The 24,396-nt window shown below is 35.8% G+C and overlaps 1 protein-coding gene across 1 annotated transcript; it reads left to right on the forward strand.

Annotated features, from left to right (window-relative positions):
* The first annotated feature begins 4,228 nt into the window (after nt 1-4,228).
* Cdk5alpha (Cdk5 activator-like protein) lies at nt 4,229-22,862 on the forward strand. The gene is made up of 4 exons (XM_066297413.1): nt 4,229-5,105; nt 17,638-17,776; nt 18,217-18,342; nt 20,406-22,862. Exons 1-4 carry the CDS (start codon nt 4,359-4,361, stop codon nt 20,537-20,539), a joined length of 1,146 nt encoding a protein of 381 aa, XP_066153510.1. The 5' UTR covers nt 4,229-4,358; the 3' UTR covers nt 20,540-22,862.
* The last annotated feature ends 1,534 nt before the right edge of the window (nt 22,863-24,396 follow it).

Consider the following 24,396-nt stretch of genomic DNA (forward strand, 5'->3'; position numbering starts at 1 on the left):
AAAACATGTTGGTACGAAACATAGAGTTATATCCTTAATATCTTCCTTTTTGCTTGCAGCCATATGCGCTTTCTCCCATCCATATCACATTGAGATTAAATTACACACATTTCCAGAATCAAATTTACAATGGTAACGCAGCTCATTTTTTCGTAATTAGTCCAGAAGTTTCCAATGCACTAATTAATGGCCCGAGGAAAAAGTGTTTGTGCGAATGAATAATATATGTTTGGTTTGTTTTAATGGTGTGTATATATAGAAGCGCAAATGGGCAAAATGAATGTAAAATACGAGATAAAATCACAAGATGAAAATTTGCAAGCAAATGCGCTTTGCGATCATTTCTCCAATTGCAACTGATGATTCCAGATAGATACAAGAAGAACTTCAACATAATTAATCCCAAAATAAAACAGGCAATTGAACAAATTAAGCAAAAAGTTAGATTGTGTTTTGAAACGTAAGTCAAAGTTAACATCCACACAAGAAATATAAATAAAATTTCCATTTTTGGACGAAGGGACTATAAAATCATTTCTTGATTTTTTGTAAGTGTGCTTGCATCATCAATGCCCCTTTTCCAGTGAAACTTGAATAATAAGCTTGAATATGTCTTTCAGAGGTATCATGGCTATTATAGGAAAAATTTAGAAAAGATAGAACAATTCGTCGTTCATATTAGTACAAGTCAATCGTACTACCTCTTTTTACGTGAAAGGTAAAAATTTCGAACTTATACTATATCTTGCTAAAAATAACTCATCTTGTTTGAGAAAAGAAGTTTTAGGCAGGCCAAAGAAAAATTTATACCTGAATTCCCACAGTCGTAAATAAAATAAATTATCATGACGATCGAAGGCACCAGTCTTTAAAACCGTTAAAATCAACCTGATAGGTCTTTAGAACTGACAAGCTCTGGGTACGGACGGTACTCAGGCATCTACGGATGGAAATGAAGACTCGTCCCTACTGGAATTTTCTAAATTTGTGCTAACTCATTTTACAGATCAAAAATTTGGAATGCAGTCAGAATCATCAAAGTGTCCCATTAAAATTCAAAAAGATAACAAAATTTGGTATTTTAATGAAATAAAAAATTGAACGAGTTTTGATAAGTTGTTTTTGGCTCACCAGGTGTCCGTATACATTATTATTAAAAAATCCGAGTTGAAATTTAAAAAAGGGTCCTGTTCTAAAAAATCAATTTATGAAATTTAAATAAATTGTTTTTTTTTGGTTTACTTGATATTCATTCACGTTTACATCAAACCGTTTCTCCTCAATAGGAAAAGAGATTTATAGAATGAAGTATAGGTCTTTCGATCGCTTTATGTATCTTCAAATATTAATCCGCGCCAACACATTGCTTCATTAACGCCGCTTCGCCATTAATCAAAAAATTCTTCGTACCTCTAATTCAAATCGCATTTATCACTCCTCATCCCTTCTTGCATTATCTACAACCCCTGACAAATTACATACGAACACCCTAACGGGGCGCTCTTTCATCTCCCCTCCATAGGAATTAGATCTGTAAAAAAATGCCACCCCTTTTAACAACCCTCGGTACATTTTAAATTGTTTTGCATGTTAAGTTTAACATGCGTCTGGATCGATAACGTTTTACGTTCCCTGAAATTTGAAATAGGATTTATGTTGTGTATGTTAGACCCAAATTAGGGATATGCTGTTAACTATAACATCAAACTACTTCCTATAGAAATCGAGATTCGGACCAATGCCCAGGCTCTATTTCATCATTTCTATGAAAGTTAGCCGAGAGTTAAAGTTGCCAAGGCACAGTAATAATTTGTTCTTTGATTGGATTTAGAGGGGAGCTTGTGCAAAGTCACAGATAGATTCTGGTCGGTCCCTTGGTGAACATATTGGTTATTTAAGGCCAGTAATCGAAGCATTAAAGTTCTGGCAACTTAAAAATGATCACTTAATTAAACTGCTGTATTTTCAAATATATATATATATAAAATACACACAGGTACATAGGTAATCAGAAGCTCAGGACATCAAAACTAAATCTATCTATTACTGATAAAGTTCAACTTTAAAATAAATAGAACGCACAGACATTTATTTTTGTTATTTTATTGTTTTCATTTGACAGTATTTGTTCATCTAAAATGAGCAAACTCGTTTATTTTCGAGCACACGAGTTTGCTCTATTTTATGGCGTAGAGGCATCTCTGTGTTAACGATGACGCCAATAAATTTAAGCCCGATACTGCATTTTCCACCTCTACAGCTGCCGAACTATCCATAATCACCTTTCTGTTTAGAACGTTTTAGGGTTACGTACAATATGCAGAACCGGATTTAAACTAATTTACATATTTAACATCTACACGAATACGAGACATACAGGGTGTCCAGAAATTAGTCTCCAATGACTAATGGCACGCATTCTACGTTGACAATGTGTCAGAAAGTGCATGTGAATGTCGGCCCAAAAATGATGCGTTGCAGACATTTAAAAAATTTAATTAATTAAAATTTAAATTAATTTAAAACTTTAACTTTAAAATTTAAATTTTAAAGTTAAAGTTTATAATTTTTACATTTTTCTTCACAGTGTCTAATATTTTGAGAATCTTAGCTCCTATTTAGAGTATGTGTGTAACGTTCGTTGCTCTGCGAAGATGGACTTGCCAACTGATTATGAAAATCTATAGGCCCCCCGTTTTACCGAAAAAATATTTTTATCGCGATCCAAAATCCAAAAAATACTCTTAAATTTGCTCAAACTTATACGGGCCAAAGGCACTGAAATTGAAGTTCAGAACTGACCAGTTTTTGCAAGTTAGAAATATTGATGAAAATTTCATTCTCCGCAGCTCCACATCTATAAAATGTAGAAATAAATGTATGTAATAATGTGTGTAATGCCCGCAAGAGGGATGATCACTCAACTAAAAACAAAAAGCGGATGTTGCGCAATCCGTGTCGCAGTAGTAAAGCAAAAATATCATAGCAGTTACTTGAAATGTCCTCATTCTGCAAGAATACTTGTTTCACAACGATGAAGTAATGAATTTTTCACTCGAATTTATTTATCTGAACGATTGGTGCACCACCTCACCGAGGAGCGGTATTTGTCGGTTGATTACACGAACATTTTGGAAATAATTGGATTGAATTGGATCGGATGCCGATCCACTCGTGTACCCGTCGCGATCTCCCGACTTAAATCCATTGGATTTTTATTTATGGGGTCATAAGAAACAAATTGTGTACCAAGAGGCAGTTAACACTAGAGAGCAGTTGATAGATAGAATACAGATGGCTGTTGTTGATAGAGCAAATCGTCCAAATATGTTGATTCAGGTGAAAAATTCATTACTTCGTTGTTGTGAAGCATGTGTTCTTGGAGGAGGACATTTTGAGCAAGTGCTACGATATTTTTAGTTTTAATTCTCCCATTTGGGCAGTTTTCAGTAACATAACAAATAGACAATATGCAAACAATTAGCAACTCCTCTAAGTTCTTAAATAATTGACATTGGATTTATGCCTATATAAGTTTTTTTCATGACTTCACACTTTCAGTCTGTCCCATTCTGTTAGTGGGTTAAAAAAAGTACCTCGTATATTAATTTAAATTAAATTTAAACAAAAAGTATGTGAGCTTTTAAAGTATTAGCCGATTTTAATCCCATCAAAAGCCTAGTCAAGCGGCACCAAGCAGGATCTGCCAGTGGGCGACCTCAGAAGTATTCGCCGCACATCTTCTTCGAAGATATTGGAGCAATCTTTTGATTTTGCCGAAATGTCTGCTCAGTAACTGGATTAGTTTAGTGGGGAGTTTAACGACTTCATTTCTTGTAGAGGAAACTACCCAAAGGCACTGAAATTATCTTTGAAAATTGTTCGATTAGCGTAAACGAAAATTCCCTTAGAAAACCTTGGAAACCCATTCACTAGAAAATTAGAAATTTATGACCTTTTGGAACACCTTGTTTCCCAAGAGGTCATAGTTTTAATTCTCCATGTTCCACGTTATGTTTGCCTACATGAATCTGCGAACAATTAATGGCATTTTCAAAATTACCAAGGGACTGCTGTTGGATATAAAAGCACCCCTAAAAGCCATCCCCCAGAGTAATTTCTTCAAACCCGTCTCTGGCATCTAAGGGCAGTTTTCATCTATTGATTTTCCATGACATCACCATCGTTTCCCGGCAACAACGGGCATGCTCGCTGCAGTGGCCGATCGACCCCGACCGAAAGATTTCCCAGGGTCCGCGTTTTCTTGGAGGGTGGATTTTCCGTTAAAGATGGCAAGTTGCAGTGCGTGAGTCGTGCAGCGAGTCTCGGTTTGGGTGCTTTTGAGTTCACGTGCCACCATGGGTACCGTGTTGAGCTTCTCTCCTCGTGAACGGGCCCGGCCCCTGTACACCACCAGCAGTACAGGGGATTTCGCGCTGAACAATTTCTCGTACGAACAATTGAACAATGTGAAAAACAACAGGGACTGCAACAAGGCAAATTTGAGCCACTCGAACACTCACACCCTCAACAACATCAACAATAACGATAACGCTAGGATATTGTCGGAGAAAAACGCGCTGGAGAAGAACTTGAAAAAGCACTCCTTATTCATCAACGCCCTCTCATGGAAACGCTTCTCCACCACTAATAACAATAAGAAGAAACAAGAAAATATAAAGAACAAAAATGTCACGGCGTTTAGACAACCTCTGGATAATGTCCACGGACAAAACGTGGACAAAAACAAGAACATCCAACAGCAACAATCGAATAAACAACCGTCTTACTATTGTTCGTCGAAATCCACGTCCGCCTTAGCATTAGACATTGTTAGAGTTAACAATGCTAACAACACAAATTATAATTTGCACTGCGAAAAGCTGACGACTAAGCAGACTTTGCAGATTCAAAGAGAATCAAATCAGGTCGTTCCGGTGGCCGCTCCGAGACGGACGGTTATCCAGGCATCCACTTCGGAGCTTTTGAAATGTTTAGGGATGTTCTTGCATTCTAGATGTTATAGATTACGAGATTTTCAGGCCGGAGATGCGGTTATGTGGTTGAGGACAGTGGATAGAAGTCTGCTTTTGCAAGGATGGCAGGTAGGTTGGAAGTTTGGCATGTTAACGATTATTTTAACTTAGTAAATGGTTATTCTTTCACATGAAGGCATGCAAATGACACTTCTATTGGTTATTGAATTCTTCCGTTATCCAAAATTCATTTTAGAATAAAAGATAATAATTTATAGCATTTCAATCGTTGGCCCCACAGTTTTAGGAGTCATACTTGGATCGCGATTAGGTCTTGTCATGGTTTAAATCGACTAATTTTTTAATTTTTACTGAGTAAGTCTTTATTTTATTTTCAGATTTCCGAGCCTTTTTTGCTCTATAGGCTCTATAGGCATAGGTCCATAAATTTTAGATGTACACGTGCCAAAGCATTATTTCCAGGTGTTACCTGGGACAAAAATGCATGTTAAAAGTGACGGTTATGGAATTTAGAACGAAAATTAAAGGATAGTGTGATTATGTGATTTATCATACGAAATGCGAGATTTATGTTTACATGCTTATGCCAAAAGGGCGTGGGGTTGCAAAAATATTAATTATTTCATATACGGCGCATAGAGTGCATCCAGTAATTACTTTTATAATTTTATCCACAACAGTCTGGTGAATAGTACATTACCGCACATCGTGCAGAAATGTTACTTTACCGTAAATAATTCTGTTTTTGAAATTCATGTTGACTACATGAACCTCAATAACGAGTTGTCCAGTTCGACGATTACATCACAGATAGAGATAAGTTATGAAATATTCACTTTTCTTATCTGCCATTCTGAGTCATGTGATGGTTCGGCTACTGCCAAATACGAATTTCTCGAATAGGGCACGCGCATATTTCCAACAATACTTCCATGAATGGCGGGATACGTTCACTAGTCTCTGCCCAATTTTCATTTCCAGAGATGAAAGTAAACATTATGCGATATTTAATATAAAGGTTTCAATGCAGGAACCGGTTAAATCCATATTTTTGACAAAATGACATTTTTATTTCGGTTTTAAAAAGTATAAAATTGCCTTTTGTCCTGTGCAATAATTGGCTCACTAGCTAGAAATACAAGGGATATATAAATAGATTGGATGCCTTCTTATGCAAACTGTATAAGAAAAGAACCAATCAAATCCTGGACTTAGCCTATTCTTGTACAGTGCTATTTGCAATTGTTACATGCAAGGATAGTTATTATTATACGGATTTAGTTTAACACGTATTTTGTCATTCGTTTTCAAAGAATCAATAAGCGTTCCAAGAGTAAATATTACAAAATAAAGTGAAAAATAATGTCGGATAGTGGAACATCAATAAAAAGCCCTTTTAGCGGTGATCGATACGGATAGAAATGAAGATTTTATTAATATACAGAATTTAACGTTATGAGAAAATTGATTCAGGCGTAGTAGCTCAATGCAGCGAAGGTATAGATATTCCAATCTTTACTTCATTCGAAATTGAAAAAAGAACTGCGAGGCAGTTTCATTGCGTAATAATGATCAAAAGTTATTTTCGTGTCGCAACTTACTTGAAAAGAGCAAATTTGAACATGTCGTGAGACCGGCAAAGAATTATATCCTTCTTTGTGATTTATGGTTTTACAAAGAGATAGAGGAGTATCATAAGTCCTCTGAGACATCTGATGAGGACACTTCCGCGTCCGAATATAGTAGTGATGAATGAGCGAAAATAACTTTGACTTTAGAAATTACGTTTCTTATTAATGTACAATGGATAACCTGCTTGAAAAATAAAAATTTTCGTAGACGAAAGAAAGAGTGCAAATACTTTAGAAAAACCGGTTTAGTCGATTATTGTGTAAAAAACAAACAAAACCGCTTCAAAACTTTTTTTTGAATTCAACCTTTGTTGACAACAGCTCCTAATCCAAACGAAGAAATTCAAATCCTTGCGACTACTTAAAGCTCAAGATTAAAAAAAAAAAGACAAAAAAGTTATCTTCTGTAAAATCATCAAAAATGGGCTTGACTGATTTTTGCATTGGACGCCTCATATCTGGAAATGAAAACGTCACTTGAAGTTCGATGAAAGTTGTCCCTTTTTCCGTGATCGCAAAATTTTTTTTCCTCAAATATTGAATTTCAACCACCAAAAATTTAATTGCCATGAGTATGTGCTTTGAACTCTCCATTTCCATCTATGAGGAATTCAAAGTAGAAATATTCGACAGTTCTGAGATTCACAACTTAACCGTACCAATAAAAAATTGCCATTCTCACGTTTCCAATAAAGCGTATCTAAACCATAATCTTCAGAGATATGACTTTATTTATTCATATTACACTCGCGGAGTAAATGACAAGGAACGTAGTTTCGGTAAAATAACGAACGTAGCATTATACGTTAGCCTGCACGTTCACCAGATCTTTCCCCATTAGATTTCTACTATCGAAGAGCCATGAAAGATCTCATTTATAAATCTATATCTATCGACATTAATGAGCTGGGAAGGAGTATCATCACAACTTTAATGAGCAAAATGAGAAGTTTTGTGAATATATTAGATTAGTGTTTTCGGCTCCATCTAACTTTCATTTCAGTTACTGAGATCAGTCCGTTGTTCTGGACCATTCTCAATGAGCACCTCTGATGTAGACATGACAATTGATTTTGTAATTGAAAGGAAAATTTCTTCGGAAAGACTAAATGGTGACTAAAATCTCCTGAATGAAAACTCACACTAAAGCCGTGTTGCCGCCCAATTTTGCATTCATGACCCACAAAATCGCTTGAAAACAAGTCGCATAGCATAGCCGTTTGGTCATCGCCCTGCTACGGCCCTGCGAAGGAGGCCGATCGATCCTGCAATACCCCAGTTCAGTCCTGAACTTGCTCCTGAAATCTGATATGGAGAGTTCATAGCATGTGGGCGTAAGGAGTTGCCGTCCTTATTGGGCTTTCCTGCATGGATAATAAGCAAAAATCGTATTTGATTGAATAAATTTGAATGGAGAGAAATCGAGGGTTTGTGATGTTTGAGTTCATTAGCTCTAATTAGAAATAAACCCATTGTCTTAATTGTATTATTCTCGTGCACGGAGGCCGTGCAGTTTGATTAAATGAATAATTACGTAAATGTCCTAAAGTCACATATCTCTCCAAAAGCACCATACGTAATGGAAGAGTTTAATTCAACTTTAATTCATATTTTTTGATAATAATTAATTTTCTATCGTTAAAGCTATCAAGGAAATTTTCCAATTTTTCAAACAGCAGGTTGGAGTTTTCAAATTTCAATTTGATTTCGATGGTAATTTTTTCGTCGAGTTTAATTGACTGATTCATTAATGACTTTAATTTATATGTATTTTTTGCCGAATTAAAACGATGACAATTAAACTCGAACAAATCGAAATCGAATCGAGATTTCAAGAGTCGGGTCTCCAATCGGTACAGAGCCTACAGCATTGATTGCGTCCGATGTTGCTGAAAATTCTGTCAATGCTATTTTCATTTCATCTTGCTATAACTGATTTCAGTGACCCCAACGATCACGTGGACTGGAACCATCAATCGAAAGCCCTTTACCAAACATCCAACTTTCAAGCTATGAGACTCCGCTTCACGTATTATGACGCTGTCTTTTTGCATTCATTATGGAAAGTAAATAGGAAACATGATCTTATTTACTTTCAAAAGTCCAAGCCTGGAATTCAGACTTTCGTTGTAAATAAACATAGAAATATGACGTTGTCGAAATAACTTGGAAAAGGAGCATTATCCAAAGATATACGACGAACAAATTCAGGAAATTTATGAAATGGCGTAGGCAGGACGAGAGCTATTCCTGGAAGATAAATGCTGGAAAGCGGCCGTAATTTATACGTTTGTGAAAACAGAAAGAAAAGTGGGAAATTTGAGATATCGATGATGGCGGAATATGGTTTGAGCAAGTTAGATATTGTTTTCCTTCAGAAGGAGGTTAATGTCGAGTAATGTCCAAGTGCTACTGGAAATACTGTTAAAATGTTATGGAAAAATCGGGTTCTTCAACATAACCGGTCAAATTTCATAAATATATAATTAATGGGCAGTATCAGCGCCAAAGAGCTTTTCTTTGTAGTCACTCTAGTTAATGGATGAAAAGCGACTTGCTTCCTTGCTGAATACGTTTTTCAGTAAATAATTCTTGGAACTTGGAGTTAAGGGGAAAATTAAGTGTCAAGCGTACATCGATGTACAAGTTATAAATGCCCTCAAGGGACAATGCATTATTTTTGCGTCGATTCTGTGAAATATCATCCATCATTATAATTCAAGATCCATATGGATAATGATGGATGGAGGGCACGAGCCTTTAAATCGGCTAACTTTTTAGTCTCTAAAAAATTAAAATATAAAGGGTGGGTTTTTCAACCGAATAAATACAAATTTCGTGTAAGATGTGCTTGGAATGGAAAAATCCAAAAACAGGTGCAAAACGTATAAAGGATAATCATATTCTTGACGCACCTTGACAACAGTTTTCTTGGAAATTGCACGACGCCCGGCAATAATTCACCGCATTAACTCTTCAATTGTCGTTGGTTGGGTTTCAAACACTACAGATTTCAAGTGCCCCCGCAACGAGAAATCCAACGGCGTGAGATCGGGACCCTCAGGGGGCCATTCTATAGCTCCCTTGCGTTCTATCCGTGGAGCGGGCTAATTATTATTCAACCACTGCCTAACGGGTAAAACAAAATATAGCGGTGTCCCATCCTGTTGAAATTTTAGTAAGTTTCGTCCCACTGTAATTCGCAAAAACTACGATCCTGTGATAGCATATTCAAGCATCTGGGCCCAATATCTTGTGGATATTGATTATTTTCTTCTCTCGTCTCATGAGGTGTGAATCACTTCAGACTTTAGAATTGCGCTTACTGAGAGTGCCATTCGAGCAAAATGTACAATCACCACTGAAGTAGACGTTTAGCGCTAACCGGGGCTGAATGGTAATCAAAGCGCGCATAACGCGGCAATATGTAAATCGTCGGTCTGGATCATCTCCATTCAATTCCTAATGAAGTTGAATTTCATATGGATGAAATTTGGGCAATTTTAGAACTTTTCGGACAGATGCTGCTTATGGACAGATTCCGATTGTCCAGCTCGCGTGGATACTTGACGGACTTAGGATAGTTGTCCGATAATTTTGATATCGGTAAGCCAATGTAATGTCCTACGTTGATTATTTCTTTTTATTGGCCAGAAGAGCAGTTTCTTCAAATTTACGTGTTAATTTCCTAACGTAGGAAGAATCAATGTTCGTTCCAGGATGTCGCTGGCGAAACATTTCTGTGGTTCGTAAACGAAAACGTTCCTCATCACCATAAATAACAACGATTTCAGGCCGTTGCGCAATTGAATAAACCATGTTTCGAATGGGAATTTGCGAGAAGAAGCACGAAGTGAAACTCAGATAATAAACAGGATTCGACGTTTCACTGGGTGGAAAAACATTCATAAATATCGATAAAAGGGAAATGCCTCATTTTTTACATTTAACATTATTGTGAATGCTTTGAGAACAATGTGAGCTGAGGAACTAAATATGACGAATCATGAAAAATTTTTCATATCGAGCGGCCAATCTTACGCTTCAATTTAATGACAATAAAACCTTGAATTAATCATCGGTGCTGCTACACGTTCTTCATTGAAGACTATTTAATTCTACCCTCAGGTGTCTTACGGATTTTGCATTTTAAGCACTAGAGGAGACATTCGAGGGCTGAATTTCAAAGACTTTGGTACCGTTGAAGAGCTTATCCAAAATGCTTTCCAATCACATGTCGCAACCCTTAACGTTTAAAAAAGCGACTTGGTGGAGGGTAATGAGTTCATCGTACTCCCAATCGTCTTGTCTCATCGTATTATGGTGGACGTGTCTTTCGATTTTTTCACTGTCCGCGTAATCATCAAGATGTTGGCTTGTACACTTAAAAAAAACCCAATCTGTATTTATATTCAAAGATTCACATCAAACTCATACATATTCATTAAAACGTTTTATAAATATCTTTAACCTCCATCTCCAATAATTTGGATGAACCGCACTAAAGCTTCATATTTATTGCCGCCGCCCCTCCCCCATGAAACCGTAAAACGTCACAAATAAAGCCATCATAGCAGAGCTTAATAGAAGCAGGCACAAATCCTACAGATTAGCTTCAGCAGTGGCTCCCATCGATTTTTGCTATTTTTAGCTAAACATCTCAACGTGGCCATCACTCAAAAAAGTTATATCGGACGTAATGATATATGGCCCCAATTTAAAATGTATCGTGACTACACGCTACGTTTTACATAATTGTACACTACAGCCGCGACGTGTTAAAAAAATATGTCAGAATAGAATGAAAAAAGTTATCTACATGTATAATGTATATTATATAACACTCTTGACCTCAATCACTGCGGATACTTCAGGGAAAGCTGACCGTATTACTCGTTAATGTAATAGCACATTTTTGCTGTGCTGACCTAAAAGTGGGAAAGGTTGCGCTCGTAGTGTTGCTACAAACTTGAGGAAAATGTAGGTCAGTTTGTTAGTTTATCACGATGGCCACATTATGGTGGAAAATTTCCTCCGTGCACTCGCGACAACTGGAACGCTCGGAGGAGGAACGAGGCTATCGACAGCCACTTCTCAACCATCGCGGAACCCAGTGGTTTGGTTTTAATTGATATGAATGTTGATGCAAAGCGAAACCAACGCAATTTATGGTTTTCATTATTTGAGCTCGATTCCCTTTAGGCAAATCCCATGCACCCCCCATGCAATACAATCCGCCTCAGAGTGGATCTGTGAAGTCATTTCGCCTACCACGTTGAAATAACGGCATTCGATAATCCTATCATGCATCGAAAATGGGGTGCACCAAAATAAACGAACGTCGGAGCCGGAAACTGGATGGCCTAGGGGTGGATGTGTCTGGTTTCCAGGATCGGAATCAGGAGAGTGGAACTCGAATGAGTGAGTCTTCGATTTGAGGTGAATGAGAACCAGATTTAGCATTGCGCATATCGTAATTGCCTCTGGAATTGCATGAGAGGTTTGCCAAGTATTTGGAGGGAGTGGTTTAAATCTGCTTTCTGAAATTTACACGTTTCTGAAGTAAAGCAGCAGTTCTTGCTGTTTTATTACCATCATCGTTTCCTTTACTTTTTCTTCTCTACGTTCACGACTTGAAAGACTGCCAAGTTTGCTTCGACAATTTATTTTTTTACACAAATATGTATATCGCACTCGTACAAATTATGAGATTGGTCTCTGACGCTGTGCCGTAATTCAATTTAGCCATTTCCATTCCATGTAATAGCTACGTAGAAGTTAGCATAGCTGTGTTTATTTGTTGCTGCCATCCTCTGCAATATGCCAAACAGAATATTTTCGACACGTCGAAGTTTGCTTTTAGAACGCACGTGTTGCCGGTTTCCGATCCTGAATTTACGACATAAACGTTCTTAATTCCCCCATAGAATACACGTGCCTGCATTCAATAATCACTCGTTCATGGGCGGGGAATTGATGTGTTTTTAAATTATTTTGATTTCACGTAAACTGGTCTGAACTGCCAAACGAAACTAATTTCCGATATTCGTTTTACTTAAAATTTGAAATGCCCTTCAAGCTCAATAAGTTTCGTGCTTAAAAGGCGAAGGATCCGAAATCTTTACTCTGTTTTTGAAGTTAAGGGACGCGAAATCGATTCTTTAAAAGGCATTTAATGTCGTTCTTGATCCGGACGTCTTGTCGGTTTTAGTAGAAAGGGGGGAAAAGTTTTTGTCTTCCCTACGATTTACGCTGTTCTTGCAGTTTATATATAGTGTGGTAACTTTATTTTCCCCGATGCACTTGTTGGTAGTATTCTGATGCTACAAATGTCAACCCCCCAGCTAGGGTGACAGTCACCCTTAAAAGTTTAAACAGAAAGGGGGTTCAAGCGATACATCACTTTAAAGATCTTTTCAAACTGATTCTATCTGATATGCTACTTTTCATCATAGAGGAAAACAGTATTGAAAATAAATTGTTTTAACACTAAAATTTTGTTCATTTGCTTGTCATTTTTTTACGAAATATCCCTGAAACACCGCAATAGTCTGAATACTCCTTCGATACAAAATTTAGTTCGTTTAGTTTAATACACAATAGACGTACTTTATTATAAAATTGCGGATAATGCGTTACTTAATTGAATTTCATAAAATAGAAACTTTAATAATGATTCGATACGGCGACAGAGTCCGAACACAAAATGAGATTCGATTATTTCGACAAAAGTATCCTGATTTGCCACCCATTGATCACGGGACCATAAGTAAAATAGAAAAGACACTTAGAAATCGTGGTAACGGGAGGAATGTCCCAAGGGACAGGAGGAAAATATTGACGGCGATACAAAAATTAACTAATTCGTGGCATTAGAAGAAAGCTCGATGAAAAGCTCGTGAAAATTTAATCAGTAATACATTCGTTTTGAAAATAGTGAAAGATGCAAATATTCGGCCTTATAAAATGCAAATACGTCAAGAATTGCTTGAGGATGATGGAGATTGACGAAGGGAATTGAGAAAGATTTTATGAATGCCGTTCAGCAATTAGAAATATCTATGGAATTGGTTTTCCTTACCGATGAGGCAACTTTTACGTTAAATGGACATGTCAATAAATAAAATTGTCGATATTGGTTTGCAGTGAGTCCCCATTGGACGAGAGGTTACACCCAGTATGTTGCAAAAAGAAACGTTTGGGCGGGTATCAAAGGGAACCAAATATTAGGACCGATATTTTTTGATGAAAATTTAAATGGCCAGCGACATTTAGAATTTCTCGAAGTCCAACTAGTTCCTACATATCTAATTTGTTCCTTAGTGAAGTAAATCCGGACATGTCTAACGGACGGATTTGGTTCCAACAAGATGGAGCACCACCACATTGTACTCGGAAAGTTCGCTTATACTTAGATGAAACTTTTCCAAATCGACGGATAGGAAGAAGAGGCTCAATAGAATGGCCCCCGAGATCTCCCAATCTCACTCTTGGCGATTAGTTTTTACGGCGATACCTGAAATCGAAGGTTTACAATACGAAATCACATGATATCAACGAACTTTAAGAACGTACATTACAAGAAATTAGGTAAATGACTCTAAATACTTTAGAAAATGAGAGATTTTATCACTTTTTCGGGAAGTGCCAAGAACTGAACGGTGAACATTTCGAGCAGTTGCTAAGTTAAAGAAAATAGTAATTCGAATCGTTAAAATTTTGTTTATTTTTAGTATTATTTTGCTGCATGATGAAAACTAACGTCAGATAAAGTCGCGTTGAAAAAATCTTTAAAATGATGCATCATTCGAACCCCCTTCCTGTTTAAACTTTTAAGGGTAACTGTCGCTCTAGCTAAGGGGTTGACATGTGTAACATCAGAATACTACAAAAAGTGTATGGGGTAAAATGAAAATTGACACGTTTAAGTGATTTTGCTAACAATCAAATGTAATGTAAATACCGAATTTGTTCCAGTCAAAGTTACCACACTGGATGTATTTTTATAAACTCTCATCTTTGCACAGCATGTGAATATCCATAATATATCAAAGGGCGTGACTTTTCGAATAGGGCTAGGCACAGGATAATCGTTAACCGTTGCTAAAAATATCGCCTATTGAGCCGTTTTATTATATTTGTTTTTATTTATAAAACTTCTATTTGAGCTTGGTGAGCTGGTTTCGGCTAGAAGTACAATAATTAATTTTTTTAAAGGGTGTCTCTAAACGTAATGCTATAAGTTCAAAGATTGATTCAATGCAACGATTATTAAAAAAAAATATATAATATCCACAGACTTATTAAATCTCAATTTTCTCGAAAACTCTCGAAGATTTTGTCTTCCGAGAGTGCCTTTTTATCTAAAAATCATCAAGTTTAATATTCGTCCTACAAAATCATCAATAAAATTAAATACAAGAAAGTGTGGGTACTTTTTTACCCCCGTGTATTACTCGTCTCTGGAAAATATAGCAGCTTTTTTATGGAGATTCAGAAAAAGCACAAAAAGTTATAATAAAGAACAAAACTTCATTTATTTGTCTCCAAAACGTTTCGAAAATATCGCCATCATCAAGAACCAACTTTTCACGTCTTATACATTCAAACCGAAACTCCTTTCGATATATGTTTACATGATATTTTTGTCATATTTTGCGACCTAGGATATATTGTTGAATTTATGGAAGTATATTCAGACACCTTATGCACCGACTTATAATATATTACAATTATTATACGGAGTGTTTCCACATATATGGGCAATATCCAGGAAACGAAAAGTTCCTATCAAAAGATTGTATTTACTCTTATAAATTGTTTTCCAAAAATGTATCTGTACGGCTGTACTACTTCAACATTTGATAGCGAAAATGGTATTTTCTAATTAACTATTCTTCCAATTCATGAAATTTGATTAATTTTAGGTCACTCGTGCGTTATATCAAGAGCAATATGTATAATAAGATAGGCCTTAACACTTCTTTCTGCATCTTCAGAGAGATGAAGAGAAGGCTGCCCTCAACTTCTTTGTTCCTAAAACATTTAAGGTCTTGGGCTGTTTTAATTATAGTGCGATTTGTACCATTACGTGGTTTGTACCATTATGTACACTTGATATACGCAAACCGAGCCGTGTTCCAGAAAAACACCATTTTGTCAAAGGCCATATTTTACAAAAGTAATGAATTTTTGCGAGTATTTTTTACCGCATAACCTAGATATGAAAATTAACATTTTGTTGTTAAATTGCTGAAAATAAATTTAATAAATTTCATCAACTGAAAGAAAATTTATTTAGAAAATACCGTTTTCGCTATCAAATTTAAAAAAAACTGAACTTCCTTAAGGGTACGTTTTTGGAAGACAATTTATAAGCATAATTGCAATCTTTTGACAAAAACTTTTTGTTTTTGGAATATTGCATATATTTTTTGGAAACACTCTGTATACTGACGCCAGTTCAAAGTTAAGGTAAGTTCAATACGCTATGTTTTCAGACTAATGAGTTTGAACACGTAGTATGTTGAAGTGATGACATATTCTCCACTTATGTTCAAAATATCCTCGTTCTTCTCTCGTCGTTAATTTATCACTATACTTCCAAGGAATTTGGACTTTTATTGATATCGAAAATTGCTATATTTGGTTTATGCCTGTCATGATTTCGGCCCCAGATCGGGAAATCGATTACCTTCCATTAATTTAAATTTGAGTAACCAAGATCTTGCTTTAATAGGATTTACGTTTCGTCCAGAAACAAGAAAACATGGGTCAATACAAAAAGTAACTAGAGGAAACATCAGCTCTTGGGGTTAATCAGGAAATATTTTCCTTTAGGATAAGCTGACTTGGATAAATTTATCTTCAGTTGCGAGAATCGTGGAAATTTCTGCATCACTTCTTGACCAATTTGTTACGGTACCAAATTTGTTTAGGAAGTTTAGACGACTTGGGGAAATCATAAATCTTTTACACACAAAATAGAGTAAATGAAATTTGGAAAACTATTGGAAATCTCAATGATCCACAGAAAAGAGCAAAAACGTTAACACTTTAGAAATTCAAAGAGATGAAGCGAACCCTCGGGAAATCTGAATAGAAAATTTATTTTCTGCCAGATATAGTTTAACTTTGAAATTGAAAGAAAATCACAAAATTCTCAAGCAGATTCCCATGTGCGTAATTGCCATCAGACGACTTAACAGGTCTTACCCTTTAAAGTTTGGTACAGTGACTCCTTTTAAATGTTCGATAGCAAAAGCTGATACCAAACGTACATCAAAGTCCCGTTTTTTATGTTTTTATTTTTATAATTACTAAACACAAAATAAAATTGTAGGTGTAAGTGTCCGAATATTTTTGGGAGTCACTGCAAGTCTCTTTCTGTAATTTTTCATTTTAAAAAGTAATAAAACATTCACCTCAAATCTTTAAAAACACAATATCTAAATTCATCATTAGAAATCCTTTTTTAACAAACTCTTGGCAATCTGGATTATCCAAATTTCTTCTTCGTTTTTTCTACTTCCTTTGGCGCAATCAAACATTAAAATTTATTCCAGACTTTGATCTGGGAGCGTGATAAAAGCTAACCAACAGTTAACCTTCGATAATAATTTTATTCAAGAATTAGTGCCAGATTTTAATCATTAAAGCTAACTGAATAAGGAATTATTTGATGTCTGATCTTTTGAACCAAACCAAAAAAGGCATAGGTAAACACGAACTTTCATAGCTTGGCAAAGGTACTGGAGTGAATTTACGTAGTCTGTACGTAAGGTTTATTGATCAAACTCCTTTTAACCACACAAGTCAGTTTCAAGTTAGGGAAGGTCAGATTTATTAAAAGCTTATTATGTCCTTTATGAAGCTTTCGAAGTGTCCAATCCGGTCACATGTCTTCAACTTTTTCATTGACTCATCCACACGTGATACACCTAATAAGACAATCACGTGATACTGTAAGCGACTTTGAAGAATAATCGATAAAATTACTCTTGTTTCAGGATGTTGCTTTCATAAATCCTGCCAATATCGTCTTCGTCTACATGTTGGTGCGTGACCTAGTAGAGGAAGACGTAGAATGCGAACAGGATCTTCAGGCTGTGGTTTTAACTTGTTTGTATTTATCCTATTCGTATATGGGTAAGTTCCACTTGTTTTTAAAGTTATAATCGTGGGTAAACGAACTTCTCTGGAATTGGGTTTCGTCCCGCTGCTCTTTGTGCGCCAAACAATGTTCCAGTAACTGGGGCTCAAAAGCAAAAAACCTCGGATTATCGTACCTTCGTGGAAGCATCCTATTTTCAGGAAAAGGCCATCAATCTTTAGTTCAGAAACAATACAAAAAATCCCATTAACTAGACTCAAGAGCCTATCACGCTAGCCGTTATATCTTGTTTAGGATTATCTGACCTTATGGGGCAGGAGTTTCCTGATAAAATATCTCTTTCAATTTTCTTTCCCCGCAGAATGCAGTTTTTTTTGTTTGATCATCTAAGTGAGAGATTCATCATTTTTTCAATGAGCAATGTTACGTCTTTCTAACCAAAGATTTGGACACTTTAAAGCGTTTTTGGTTGTAGGGAATGAAATTTCCTACCCGCTCAAACCGTTCTTAGTTGAAGACTCCAAGGAGAAATTCTGGGACCGATGCCTAGACATAGTTAATCGCCTATCTTCCAATATGCTTCGTATCAATGCAGAGCCTGGTAAGTAACTTTAATAGTAAAATATTCGTAAAATTGGTACTCAGCGATAGCGCATATAGCGAGGATAGTACTCGATAGCCAGCTGCTTAATTTTGAGTTCCAAGACTGGACTTGTAAGATTCGCTCGCAGAAAAATTAAAGAATTTGATTTTATTGGCTACTTTGTGGTGTGATGAGCTGTGAGATGCGACTGCAGAGGAGGGAAGTTTTTCAGTGAATGGAAAGTTCCAGGTTCTTCCAAAAATTCCTCTTTATAGGAAGCATTGAGAAATGTACATCAACAAAAAATATAACTCTAGAATTTTCATATTCCCCTGTTGTTTAGCTGATTTTCTCTGAATGAAACCTATTAAACGGCGTTTGATCATAAGTAATCATCATGCGTCTACAAGACATCAACGCCACAGACGTTCAAATATTATTATTAAGGATGGAACCTCTTCAGTCGGCATCGGATAACAATCGGGTTATACTGACAGATGACGAATGGCTGATATACTGCTATGGGAAACACAATCATTGGGCAAAAATTTATAACTTTCAAGTCAGTCACCCTGTACGTTTTCTGCGGCAACATTTTGTACAGAACATCCCCTTAAAACTTTGCACAAGCTAAAGAATTAAACTTTTGGGGACCATTTGTGGAACACCGTGGGTAATAAATCTGATGAAAGTGATCAAATTGATAATAGTTATTATCTGTTTACGTTTGCAATAGTGTGAGTGGGCAATCCGCAACATAGCAAAGTATAATCAATATTAGGAACGCAGCATTCCAATCGTCAATTGGAACGCTGCCAGTATGTTCGAAACTCAATAATGTCAGACCATATACGAGGATAGTCCCAGAAGTACCCAACTTAAAAAAATATAATTTGGAAAATATTACATTATTTCTCAACACAATCTCCTTTGAAACACTTTTCCCAACGATGCTTTATGGTTTCTATCTCCAGTTCATAGTAATGAGCCTCGATGGTTTCAAAATAGGCACGAACCTCGAACCTCTTTACTATTGGCAAATCTCTTTCTTCCGAGCCATTCTTTCAAACTTGGAAATAGAAAATAGTCTGAGGGGCACAAATCTGGCCAATAGGGTGGGTGAGGAAAAAGTTCGAAACCTAATTAATTGATTCTGATCGCAATAACGGAAATGAGAACTGTTGTGTTGATGAAATTAAATTTTCTTTTCCGCCCAGTGCGGTCTCTTTTTCTTAATTTCATCCCTTAAACCCTGCAATACATTTGAATAATATTCTGCGTTTATTGTTTTTAGAGGGTTAGTCAATAAAAATTACCCCGTGTGCATCTCAGAAAACTGACGTCATCACCTTTCCTACAGATGAAATGGTTTTCGCTTTTTTTGAAAACGATTTTTCCATTTTAGTCCATTGTTTTCACTGCTTTTTTGTCTCGGGTGTGAAATGATGGACCCCTGTTCCATCCATGATTATGAATCGCCGCAAAAACTCGGCTTTATTTTTGCGAATCTTTCCCAAAGACTCCTTTGAAACATCCTCACGGCGCTATTTTTATTTAATTGGGCGTAATCGCGAAGCACAGCTTTCTCATGTGCAATTTCTGATAAAAATATGATGTTTAATGCTTTTTGAAATGCCTATGTCCCAGTACAGCTTTGTGGATTTTCATCACAAAATCTGGAGTGGTCAGATCTGGAGTGTCATTGGGCCACTGCGGAGTTCGTCTTGGCAGCTCGTACATTCGCGTTGAAACTGTTCTATCCAATATTTCATAGCTGCTATTGAAGGATCAGATTCCCTCAGAGTAGAATCTACCTCCGCCTTGATGTTGGATAGACTAACCTATTAAATGAATGAATTTTTTTCGTATTCTCAAAATCTCTAAAAACGTTCACTCCAAAACAAACACAAATCAATGTAGCACCTTCAAATTTTAAATGGAAACTTTTTAAGGTTTAATGTGATATCAGCAAATTGTTAACAAAAAAATTTCCATCCCTATATTAGGTCGGCTACTTTTGGGACTATCGTCATATTTACTTCCTGCAAACCTAAAAGTTGATAATACTTTCCTTCTTCTAGGCTACTTTACCGAAATTTTCTCCGAACTGAAAGCCTTCGGCATAGGCCACATTGTCACCAACAACTTGGCAACGATGGGGTGCCAAACAGTACCAGTGGTGTCCTGCAACAGCGGCGGTACCCAGGCGGCTTGACGCAAGGAGCAAGCAACCGTCGTCAAGCTTAGTTTAGCTGATATTCCGCCAGTGCCGTGCGAAGTATAATAAGAATACTTAATAGTTTTTTCTGAAAAGGAAGTCAGAAATGGGACGTTGATTGGATTTATAAGGTGTTCACTTATTCATTCTGACTGGTGTTGATTAATTGTTCATGAATCATGGTTTATCAGAAGAAACGCAAAATGCCAAATTAGACAGCTATTAAAATAGGTGAAGTTTCGTAGGTAGACAGCTGATAGAGATTGTAGGATTTATTCTGATGGGGTTGTGAGGTGATTGGATATTTGCAGCAGCTTTGGAAATGTATTGGGTCTTGAAACACCCAGGGTCCTGCGAAAAGATTTGGGAATATTGGCTGTAGTTAGAAAAAACCTTTTAATTTAACAGTTCAGAAATGGCCGTGATGCGAATTATGGCAAATATCAGATTTGTACAATACGTTTTTATAATTTTCGGGCTAACAGGAAATGCGTTTCAAACATTTGAATATGAAAACAAATTGTGGAACATTTAGGACAAAATTTATGTTAATATTTCGATGGTAAAATTTGCAGGGTGACCAGATTTTTTAGTAAATTTCCGGGCAGCATTTTCGAAAAAAGGGTAATGCTGGAACCAGAATGGTAATAAGGTAAGAGTCTGAAAAGATTTTTTTTCCTATCTCTAATATTAAACGAATGGAAAATCTGATGAAACGTTGTGTGCAGTAAGATTTTATACCCCTTTAAAAACTATAATATCAAATTTTTGTTCATTTACCATTTCGCCTTCGAACATCCTCGACTTAACTTCTTATTATAAGCATTTGAGGCTTCAAGCTGGAATTTCACTAAATTGTTGCTCTTTAGGGTGCAATGCAGAAAAATAAATTTCTTGTTTAACATAGAACTGTTCATTTCCCGTTGGCATCTAAACTACAGTAGATCAATATTGAGCTGAAAGTTGGTTTTGCGTGTTTATTAACTTAAAAAATGACCAAATATCGTGCCAAGAACCTTTACATCTAAAAACCATTTTTAACTATTAATTCATGCCCGTATACGATAACGAATTCCTAATGGCCATTTTCATGGCCAAATATAATATTTTATCGAATTTGTTCTTTGGACAAAGAAACGGTGTCACGGTGTCACTCTGCAAATTTCGAAATGTAATATATAATTTTTCAAGAAAAAAAAAACTAAATTGTCTGTAGATATTATTTATTTAAGCAAACTTACCTGTATTTAACGTAATTTAAGGCATAGTTCAAGAACTATCGAAATTTCGTTTAGTAATCCTAGAATAAACTTATCCTGGTCGGGGATCGTGCAATTTTTTAAAATGAATATAAGTCAGGAGCTTAGCATCGTGATTTACATCTGAAGATATTTTTAGCGATTAGGTAGAAAATTATTTAAATTTACTTTAACAATTATTTAATAATAATTTATAAAAAAATTGTTACAGTGTAACAAAAAATTGTAGATAAAATAACTAAAGACATGCTAATTTATCGATAACCAATATTTATATGACACTTGGTTGATAAGCTTGTAAATAAAACGTTGGTGTGCCCTATGCCAACCGCAGTGTTGATGGGGTCTAGACGGACTCATCGACTAAACACTATAGTGTTTTAAGTTTAAAGGTTAATTAGTGTAATATTTATTTAATTTAGCGTAGAAAAATTGAATTTTTCATACTAATATTCATTATTAATAACTATACATTCCACGTGTTTTGCATTGTGATGCTAGTTGAGGGCATTGTTTTTGTTAATTGTTTATTAAAGTCGTTCGTTTGTCTGTGATTTTTGTGTTGTTTTCAATAGGGATTACTTGCCGTTGAAGTGATTTTTTCTCCTGTTTTCATAACGTTATACAGTAAGCATACAAATATTCAATGGAGTGTGAAGTTAAGGGGTACAGTACTGATTGTATATGCTATTTGCACCAGCAATATTTAACTTTTATGTCCATGATTCTGCCATTTTTGTGTTAGTTTTCGTAACCGCATATATGTCTCCATACAAGGCTGCTTAAAAAATGAGTGGTTCAGTTCATATAAGTGAAATAATGTGTTTACTTTTAGAATTGAAACCTTTTTGTCTTAATTTAGAAAGGTATTTTGTATAAACATAGTAATGTCAAATTAAATTTGATGGTGATATTGAATTTTACACGGAAATATTACTTTGAGTATATTAGATTTAAATCTTTTTTTACTGATCAAAATATAATAACAGGAAAAATGTTTTAGATGACCCTTGTCTAGTGTTTTTCGGAGAGACTGTTTGAAATAAACGTAGTAAAAAATTCTGGTTTCACTTTTCAGTTTTAATTTCTGCTCATGTTCCTTTTCAGATTGCATGGATGCACATACAGGCCATTTCAAACACGAACCTAGCCATTGGCATATCGGGAACTAAAAGAGACACGACGAAGTATAAATGGAGGGGAAATTGCGTAATTGGGCGCTTGACCAGATGCGATTTTCAAAATTTCAGTTTTCCGAGTACTTCCGAAAATAGTCGAAAAAACTGAAAAACTTAAGTTTTTTTTTATTTCTTAGCGTCATCTGATAAGAAAGCTCAAAACCACAAGCACATTTTCATTGCCACTTTTTCTCGGCCGCACGATGACGTTTTCAGATATGGCATGCGACGTTTCGCCTTACGGCTACCATCACCAACTTAATTTTCTGTGGTCCACATTGGATTTTTCGAGAGAAAAACCATCGGATGGCAAATCTGAAAACGTCATCGTGTAGCTGAGAAAAAGCGGCAATAAGAATGTTTGGTTTTGGTCTTCCTTGTCAAATAACGCTAACAAAATAGAAGCGAAATCAATAAACTTTAGTTTTTTCGGCTATTTTCGAAAGTACTCGGAAAATTCAAATTTTGGAAACGGCATTTGGTCAAGCGTTAAATTACACAATTTCGCCCCTATTTAAACATCATCGTATCTCCTCTAGTTTCCGAGATTCTCCCGGTGAGGGTTGCATTTGAAACGCCCTAGATGTACAGGGTAACTCTCAAGTAGAGGATCAGTTCTGCAGTACGTTGTAGGGCGATCGACAGGGAGAATGAGAAAAATAATGGCAAAATTCTATGTTAAAAATTGACGGAGTTATTGAGGAAATAGTAGGTATGACAACATTTTATTAATTTATAGAAGTTTTTAAAAAATTGTCTGTCAATACACAAACGTGCAGGTCTCAAAACATTTGAAAAACAGTGATGTAATTGTTGTGTAACTGTAAAAACACCGTCGTCAAGTGCAATTTCAGAACGCCTGCATCGAAAAACCTTTTTTTTATAAATTCAAAATTTAAAGCCAACGTTAAAATTTCCAATTGCTTCCAGTCCCCCATATCCAGAAGTACTGAGTGCTATATTGTAACGATCAGTAGGATCAAGAAAATAGGAAAATTTAGAAGTTCACTCTTCACTTTATCACCTTAACAACTCCGACAATTTTTCAAACGTAATTTTTCTAATATTTTTCCCGTAGTTCCCGCGGGTCATCCTGGAACGTACTGAAGAGGTGACCCGTTATTTAAGACTCACCCTGTATATGCAAAATTATCTAATGTTTGATGCATGAAGTGTGTTCGGGGATTTGCATTAACCAAATGCTACACATTTTTAACATCTTTGTAGAATTTTAAACTCACAAACATGCCTACATCTCTATATCACGTTTTAAACGAAATGGACTTTTGATACTGTGGCCGTATTTCAATATTCTTTTAAGTGCCTATTATCCAACTATATATTCAAAGTGAGATAACAAAGATAATGTTATTTACATTATCTATATTTCAGTACATTCATTATCATTATACTATAT

This window comes from Euwallacea fornicatus, chromosome 28 (assembly GCF_040115645.1).
Source record: "Euwallacea fornicatus isolate EFF26 chromosome 28, ASM4011564v1, whole genome shotgun sequence".
Classification (NCBI taxonomy): Eukaryota; Metazoa; Arthropoda; class Insecta; order Coleoptera; family Curculionidae; genus Euwallacea; species Euwallacea fornicatus.

Bases quoted from the DNA above. Each gene is read 5' to 3' on its own strand.
- Cdk5alpha (XM_066297413.1), top strand. From the start codon at position 4,359: ATGGGTACCGTGTTGAGCTTCTCTCCTCGTGAACGGGCCCGGCCCCTG. The intron at 17,777-18,216 runs GTAAGTTCCACT...TTTTGGTTGTAG, and splicing joins TTTATCCTATTCGTATATGG to GGAATGAAATTTCCTACCCG. The intron at 18,343-20,405 runs GTAAGTAACTTT...TCCTTCTTCTAG, and splicing joins TCGTATCAATGCAGAGCCTG to GCTACTTTACCGAAATTTTC.